The following is a 9024-nucleotide window of genomic DNA, read 5'->3' on the forward strand; positions in this document are numbered from 1 at the left end:
CTTGGCCTGTTGGGCTCATGGACTAGATTGAGAGGTTGAGGAGGGGTTGGGGACTTAATTTATTGGCCTATCCCGTATAAGGTAAAAACGGGTTGAATACGGGATCATCCTGGTTGGAAACGGAATTCCGCAAATACGGGTGGGATACACCCTCAACCATATTCCATCCCGTTTTTAGATACTCCCGCATGTTTTTCGTCATGTTACCGGACCTTACCCTCCCATTTTCATATAACTCAAAATACGGGATAAATAGAAAAATGGGCAGACGGAACCGCTTTCATCCCTGCCTGCTGCAAAACGTGCGCCATTGCCTACGGCTCGGATTCGCAGGAAGCCATCCAGACCTCTTAAGGAGTCCCGCTCGGCCTTGCTCGCGCGACGGCCGAGCATTGGATTGCAAGGGTAATTCACAGTTCATACGGAGATTCAGCCAGCTAAAAACTGAATTTCTGAATCCATGGACCAAGGAACCAAAGGTATGACCATCAAACGAGGGTCATGGCATGGAACCAAGGATAACGACATTTTAACTTGGAAACAAGCACTGTGCCGGCGAGTAAAGATCACCGTAAACTGTGTCAAAATGTAAAAGCGATCGACGCTCATCAAAGAATCGAAGTCATTCAATCAAAATATTAAACTGTAACCATTTCAAACATATGAAATGTATGGTCTTATAATGTTTACATGTACACAAGCACGTCACACGGGTGTGATTCCATACAAAGAGCAGTACCTATAGTATTGACAACTGAAAAAGCATGAAGGAAAATTGGTGGATCACATTAACGACATTTGCTCAGCAATGTCGCCACCTTACTTCGAGCCCTTGTAGAGCGCATCAATCTCCCCCTGAGAAACATGAACCAAAATAATTAGCCTGTGGAGATTTGTCTTACTTTCCGAACAAGAAGGTTATGAATAAAGAAACAAGAAACAAGAAGGTAAATCTAAATTTGGGGAGTGGAACGGTTAGATATGGATCTAACCTGGTAGTACTTGAGCATCTGTGGTCGTTTCTTCTTGTATGTTGGGGTGATGAGGTCACGCTCGATATCAAACGGTAAAGGATCGAGATGTATAGCTTTTATCAACTCAAAGCCTCTCAGCTGGCAAGGCAAAGATTACACAGAAATCGTTTAAATTACTATTTGCATAGTAGGAATCTAGATGCATCAAACAATAGTACTAATGTAATTAGGGTACTTTACCTTCTTTTCCTTCCCGATCTTTATGAGTTCTGAGAGAATATGGTCTTTGGCTCTAGGATTTTTGCATAGTTCAGCAAAACTTCCAGTAATACCGTTTTGTTCAGCCCAATGCTCAAGCACTTGTTGGTTCGGATTGACAACGGCAACAAGAAAAGATTCAAAACTATTCCCGTATACCCATATCTGAAATAGATTAATAGAATCGTAAAAAAGTGGGGCATATGGTAAAATGGATACAAGAAATACAGAAGCATAAATTACTCCTTGGATGTCTATCAAATGGTTGGAAGCAAAACGACATGGGAGACAGGCACACAAGAGAATTATTTTCCCTCTTCACAGTTTTAGAACTCCACATTTGACATGGATGCCACAACAAACTACTGTTGTAGGACTGTATTTCAGTATAATTTCTTTTTTAGATACACATTATAGAACAATAACCAGAAATAGCAAATATTTATAATGACCAGAAACTTATTTAAAATCATTATGTGCATCAGCAATTATTTGCCTAATAATGAGCTTAGTTCCAACCAAACAACGCCGTTTAGTAGTTTCCCAACAATGTCCTAATCAGATGACCTTGACAAATATTTCAGCAAGTGCCAAAAACATACAGAGCAAATCAAGATGTAAACTTCATCTCTTCATCATGTAAGAGGAAAAAAAATAAGGTGGTGCCTTTTTAAGAGATTAAGGGAGTAAGTTATTTACCGAATCTATCTCTTGAAGAACACCATACACATTCTCTAGATTTTCCACAGCAACGTACTCTCCCTGAGAAAGCTTGAATATATTCTTCTTTCTATCAATGACTTTCAAGGACCCATCTGGTTGCCACTCACCAACGTCTCCTGCATAACAAATGATGTGTTACTTAGAAACATTATCTAAACTTTTTGATATCCAGCTGCGTAAGAATGTTAACTGACACATCATGTTGAATTTATGGAAATAACTAACCTGTGTGAAACCATCCATCAATCATGACTTCCTGTGTAAGGTCCTCTCTTTTATAGTATCCAGAGAACAGAACACTTCCCCTTATGCATATCTCTCCACGTGGATTGCTGGACAGAGCATCATAACCCATCTCTGGAACTGACTCGAGGCGCACATCTATATGTTGGATAGGTGGACCAACAGTCCCAAGCATGGGGTATTCATTTGGTATTGAAACTATAGAGCCCGCACAAGTTTCCGTCAGTCCTAAACATCAAAACGTGCACAGTATTATCTGAAAGCATCAATTGGTACTATGCAAACATTTATCTCATCAGGTGCTTAACTACTCAGTAAAGAAACTGAAAATGCATACCATAGCCTTGAATAACATAAGCACATGTCACTACCCTCAAAAATTCTTCCACCGGTACAGCCAAAGGGGCACCACCAGACACAATAACTCTTAATTTTCCACCAAGCCTTTCTTTCACCTTAAAGATAAGAATTGAGTTAGAACAACAATGTACTGTCAAAGCTGTTGATATTTCCAGTTACATCTGATGAGTTACCAAAAAGTTGCTATCAAATTACCAACTTGTACCTTGCTGAAAACTAATTTATCAAAGAATGGAGCCGCTTTCTCATGTTTAATTCCTTTCCTCATGCTGTCCAGTTTCCTGATGATATGCTAATTTCTAGTAACTCATAAATTGTATCATGCATGTAACAAAGTTTACTGAATGCACTTATGCACAGGCATGACAAAGGTTAAAATTAGAAAAACAATAAAACCATAAAGGATGTGAAAGGACATAAGAAGAACACCATAAGAAATTAAGTGTCCATTCAGCAATCTTTGAGTACTCCTTGCGGAAAGAAATAGCAGTGTCAGTATTAACTATTGCGAACTTACATCTTGTAAGCAATGTTGAATAAAGTTTTCTTCAGTATACCACCAGAGGAAATCTTGGCTGTAAGACCTACATAAACATAATAAATGCATCAAAAGTTAGTTAATTCAACAGGAGGGAGCAAGCACAGGAATAAATTACATGTGACCTTCCACTGAGGTTGTTCTATATGCATGATCTCTATTTCTTAGGACTTCAATAGTTGGATGATTGATGCTTGTAAGACATTTTTCCTATATGAGAAGTTTAGAAGTTTTTGTATCTTTTGCAGTGCTATCAGTTTTTAAAAATAGAAATACAATTGTGACAGATATTTCAAGTATGATATCCATAACAGCTGCAACTATCTCTGCTACAAGTAAACTCATTATCAACCTAAAATGGAATACTGCAACCTATTTTGGAGTTTATGGCTATTATGAATCAACTGATGCATGAATTTTATGAATGGCTTTGGACATGATGAAATCATAAGAAACACTGTAGTATAAACATGTTGACATCACATACTGTTAGACCCACATATATCAGGGTATTGAATTGAATCAATTAGAGAGAGATTTCATTGCCATAAAAAATATTATCATCCAGTTTTACTTCATAGGCAATATATATGATCAACTAGAACCCATTCAGTTATTTGACAAAAAAATGAATAGCTAAACATTCATGTGCTAACACATGATATCTGGACTTACCTGAATAAATCCTGTCAAGTACACGTGGAACAGCACAGAATACTGTTGGTTTTAGTGCTGCAATATCATCAACCAATAGTTTGACATCCTACAGATGCATAACACGGATATCAATATGCATTTTTCCTAAAAGTCAACAAGGAGTACTCAGGAATCATACCCCACGCCAAAATCCAATTTTCGATCCATGGAAAATGAACACTTCTTCAAACATCCTATCAAAGACATGAGCTAGTGGCAGATATGACAAATAAACATCATCTTGATCGAACTGCAATAAGAGAGTGAGAGCAACGAACATGAATTCTATGCATGTAGACACCAGCAATTCTTTCACAAAGAAGATTTGCAGTTAGTACTTACAACTTCACCAACATACTGAATTACAGAATCAGGGCCCACAACGTTTACAAGAAGGCTTTCATTTGATAACATAACTCCTTTAGGGTCTCCTGTTGTGCCGCTTGTGTACATTATGGTACAGATGTCCGATCTCTTCTTTTCAGGCAGATCAACTTGATGAGAGCCACCCTATAAACGTGCAAGGAGTCAAGAGTTTGTTCATTATATGATATGTCTGTAGAGCGAGATGTAACTTGAAAAATATATATGGCATGTACTTTAACTTGTTATCGTTTATTCTTGAACTTGTCAACACAAAGCACTAAGCACTTGCACAAACTTTACCTTTTTTCGTAGTACAACATAACAGTAAAATTATTGACACTACACAAACTTCTATTATATAGTATGTAAAACCAGTAAGATAAAATTAGTGTGGGACTTTGCAATAAGGATTAAGTAACTAATAGGGAGTTCTAGGTAAAAATAAAAGCATAAATATGTATATGCTACTAGGTGAAAGATATGATGTATCTACACAAATTTGAAAAATGTTTGCTACTATTACCATAGCACGTGCTAATTTTTGCTCTTGGCATGTAGTTCATTTTTTGGCTGATATGTTGAGTTTCCACTCTCCATTTGGGATGTGGTTCTTCACATCAATTGTTTGCACATTCCTTTAGTACATACGAAATTAATCATCCATGAAGGACTATTTTTTTGGTCCAATTACTTAAAGGTAATATCAACTTATTTCAATAGAAAAAATGTGTCCTGAGGCACTTATTAAGTGGTTATTTGGAACAAGAGTTTATAGATCAGCTTAAATAAAACGTGTTTTCCTTGGTTCTAGGAAAATCGGTTTTGATTTGTTAGTTAGTTAGGATCCTGCTTAATGAGTACTTTGTTTGGCAGAGGGTGTGTTCTACATTTCGAGCATCTAGTTTTCCATAAAACAACTCAGAATCGTTTTTTTTCACAAAACTTGTTGCGGAAAACCAGCTATTCTTGTCCAGATTTTATCCTCAGGACCTCACATAAACAAAGTTTTTGAAGGTTAGTGAAAAAGTGATATAGTGGGAACCAGCTTTTGTAAAACAAAATATCCAAACAACCCCTGAGGTTCTACTGGAACACGTCAGTAATCTACAAAGCAGACTGAAGAAGCCCAATGCTTACCGTGATCAGGAATTCCTCCCAAGAGAAAATGGACAGGCCATGGTTTTTAGCTTCCTCTTTATGGTCATTTGTGACTCCTCCAAAGCTTATGATCGCTGGCAAGTAAAAAAAATCACATGAGTCCCACATTGATTAACCATCTAACCAATCAACATCGTGTTATGGAGGAACTTACTTTTCAGATACTTTGAAGTGGCATGGCAAGTTTTCAGGAGCTGCCATCATTGTAAGAATTAACAAAAACTGTCACATACTTAGTATAAAGCAACTGCGGAGCTAGTCCAGAGAACAATAGTACCACACTGCGATAATCACTACACTACATGCACATTTCCTCGAAACAAATTTCGCGAATCCATGCTTCGATCAGAACGGGGCAAAAGTAAAACCAACACATGTAAATCAGATTTCACCACGCCGCTTCAGCTTGTCTATCAGGAGTCGGAGGATGCGCGGCAGGCCGTCCCGGGGACCACAGTTAGGGCAGACCCTGCCGCGTCTGCCGTCTTCACCTTCCTCGCGCGCAGGGCAGGCCCCCTGCGGCACCATCGCGGCGGCGGGGGAGCCGATGCAAGGGGCGGCGCGGCAAACAGGCTGAAGGCGCACGTGGTGGCGGCGGGTTGGGTGGGCTCACGGCGGCGCCACCCGGCCCTAAGCGCGGCCTGATCGGCATAAGGCTAAAGCTTTGGTTGGGCCATCTCATTTCGGCCCAACCAAGCCGAGCCATATAGCCTGGATCGTTTTTGGCGAGCCCATGTCATCATGTTCTTCCAAAATTAGGTTTCACTCAGCTAAACATTGTTTCTTCTAAAAAAAAGATAAAATTGTTTCCTTCTCGAAGAAAAAAAAATACCAATCAAAATAAAATATTCTAAAAATGTAAATAAAATATTTTTAATATAAACTAAAAACCTAATTTTGTCCTCTCTTTGAGGGAACTGGTAAAATGCTAAGGCTTGGTCCCAAGCTGGACAATTTTTCCCATCTAGTTTGAAGATGCTTCCAGCAGGTGTTATATTCGAAATGAAACGCAGGCATTGATTTCTGAATAAAGGGATCAATGGCGGTGCAAAGCTGCCCTACCTCTGCGATCTTCTTCTCCTCCACAAAAACGATCTGGATTTCGGCATGGCATATGATAAACTCTACCGCCCCAGCACCTACACAACACGGAGAGCAACTAATGACTTTGTCGTCTACTTAATCTGCCTTACAAGAACGCTGATAAGCAGTGAGCATATTTACCGAGAGAATCGTAGAGCGGTACGCAGCAAACTCCCAGCGCATTGCAAGCCTGCATGTCGAGTTAAAAAAAAAATCTGCTCTATTTAGTCGCCGCGGTGAAAAAAGAAAAAGACTAAAAGACTGCATGTAATTAGTACCTCCATGCTGATGATCCATTCGGGGCAGTTTGCGCCGTAAATGCCGCAACATGCACCCTGGAATTGGTAAAGCCTCTTCAGATGATATGTTGCATTTGGCGTGATCAAATTTGGATTCTAGTATAATTTGAAAGGATCATGGAACGATCGACTAGTATAATATAATCTGATTTGACAGTTGCAATATGATATCTCCGGCCGAACAGGCTGGGGATGGCATCGATCGATATGCCAGCTTAGCTTATTTAACTGCTTGTACACAAGTGACGACAGATAAATCTCGGTCAACTCCTGAATGGCAACGACTAATGATCAGGATTAACTAGTTGTTCGAACGTTAAGAGTGGACTTTCTTGCCTGCGGAACAAGTAAGCACACAAGTGAAAGCTAGACCCACCCCACGAATGCGCCTCCGTCATCCTGATTGAGATTAAACTGTAACTCTGTAAACTCCGGTGTGATTTGTGTTCATTATTTCGTCGTGATCTCGTAAGGCAGGAGTGGTTTTGTTTATGAGCTATGCCATGTGTGTCTCCGAGCTCGGACAACAGTGCGAGGCTAGCTTATCAGCTGAGAGCCATCCAACGCAGATCTCTGAACCCAACCCATCCCATTCCATGTTCTGCCTGCAGAATTGATGGTGAGACAGCACTACTTCAACGCCCAACAACATCGAATCGAACAGCTTGGATATTGGATTATTGGCAGCTCATCAGCGGTCATGCGTCCAACTAACCAGATGCATCCGTGCTGCTGTGTGTGCAAGTAGTTGCGGGGATTATCATTAATAGATGAAAACATGCAGTGTGTTATGTTAAGTTACCTGCTTGATTCCGGACTTGCTGATGGAGGCAGCGAGCTTCATCACGACATCGTAGACCTCCTTGTATGTCACCCAGGTGTACTCACCTGCCTGCAGTTTCAGAAAACCATCAAGTAATCGTAGGGTCAATAAACATTAAACAAGCCCACCATCTCATTTTTTTTAAAAAAAATACATTTTCACACTAAACTATTCATATTATATTTGTTTACTTTCTTGGTATTATTGGCATTACATCAGATATACGAGTCTAAATACGAGGGAATTAAAATTACGCACGCTCTTGACTTGTTCTACGCCATGACATGTACGGAACTACAGCATCGGCCTGTCTGTCCGTTTAGACGACTTTCGATGATGCTCCGATCGAGTAGTAACTTTCAACCTTCCAGTCGAATAATACTGGTCGTACTAGCAAGATAGATATCAGGCTTATCCTTCTAGAAACGCGAAGCAATGGCCAGAAAGAGATGTGAAACGGAAAACCGCCTCGTGCTAATAAGCTTCATTGATTCTTAGTTTCTTAATTACCTTGCCGTCGACCACTCTCCGGCGACCCAGCATCGGGTTGTCGGGGTACTTCTCCACGGCCGTCCTGCATGCCAAGCCAGAGCAATCCGATCAAGCAATGAAACGCGGTCGCCGGAGCAAACTATCCATGGCCGCGCGCGCCGCCGTTTGGCATGATCGGAAAACAAAACGATCCGCGCCACGATCGAAGCATTAGTCCTTCTCACGCGCGGCCGGCCGGATCGGTCGCCGTGGATTATTCCGACGTAAAATTGATTTCCCGGCCGCCGAGAGCTGAGGGAGATTGGCAAGGAGGGTAGAGAGAGCGGCGGCAAGAGTTGGACGATGACTCACCGGAAGATGTCCCAGCAGCTGTGGAGCCCCGGCGGCGGCTGCATGAGGCCGTCCTTGGCCCGCGCGTTCCGGTACGCCGGGCCGGCGGTCGCCGTCGCCGGCTCCACCTCCACTAGGTGCTTCATCTTCTCCGACGACGAGGGAGAGAACGAACCAGAGAGAGAAGTAGAGAGGTGGAGGGAGGCTGATGAATGATGATACCTTTGCTACCTGATACAGTTTTGAGCCGGGAGATATCATATAGCCAGAGGAGGAGATGCCCCTACCGTTTGTGCTGACCGTTGACTTCCCTCCCTCCCTCCCACGACTCACATGGGCTCCCACAGCGTGCACGGCTATTATTCATGTACTGTTCAAATCACATCGGCCAAACATTGGGTTGTACTTGAAATACTTGAATAGTTATGGATCACGGTGTGTGAATAATTAAAATTCTTGTGACAAGCGAATTCCCACCATGTTAATCTTTTAGGTTAAATTAGTTGGTGCATGCAATCCACTGTGGTCTAAGTTTGAGTCCTAATGAGCATGATTAGATAAAATAATTGGCTCTTATTTTGTATGTTTGATACCTAAGTGAAAGTGAGCATATACGTGCAATTTTTTTCATTTAACTCGATACATGCAACCTAGATCTTTATCATTTTGATGATTCATATT

General features: G+C 41.1%; 1 protein-coding gene across 2 annotated transcripts; it reads right to left on the bottom strand.

The window, feature by feature from the left end:
• Window positions 1-613: 613 nt before the first annotated feature.
• Window positions 614-8619, bottom strand: LOC117852053 (long chain acyl-CoA synthetase 4). 2 transcript variants are annotated; one of them, XM_034733983.2, is made up of 19 exons: window positions 8365-8574; window positions 8032-8095; window positions 7501-7590; window positions 6678-6734; window positions 6541-6589; window positions 6379-6455; window positions 5471-5510; window positions 5296-5390; window positions 4135-4302; window positions 3932-4042; window positions 3772-3859; window positions 3076-3142; window positions 2764-2839; window positions 2536-2653; window positions 2181-2426; window positions 1932-2071; window positions 1215-1397; window positions 993-1112; window positions 614-855 (listed from the first exon to the last, which is right to left on the bottom strand). In XM_034733983.2, the coding sequence occupies exons 1-19, from the start codon at window positions 8487-8489 to the stop codon at window positions 820-822; spliced, it is 1950 nt and encodes a 649-aa protein (XP_034589874.1). In that variant the 5' UTR covers window positions 8490-8574; the 3' UTR covers window positions 614-819. The 2 variants fall into 2 exon arrangements, with proteins under 2 accessions (XP_034589874.1, XP_072149162.1); XM_072293061.1 differs by lacking the exon at window positions 8032-8095 and having other exon boundaries at window positions 8365-8619.
• Window positions 8620-9024: the final 405 nt, after the last annotated feature.

The sequence above is a fragment of the Setaria viridis genome, chromosome 4 (assembly GCF_005286985.2).
Source record: "Setaria viridis chromosome 4, Setaria_viridis_v4.0, whole genome shotgun sequence".
Classification (NCBI taxonomy): Eukaryota; Viridiplantae; Streptophyta; class Magnoliopsida; order Poales; family Poaceae; genus Setaria; species Setaria viridis.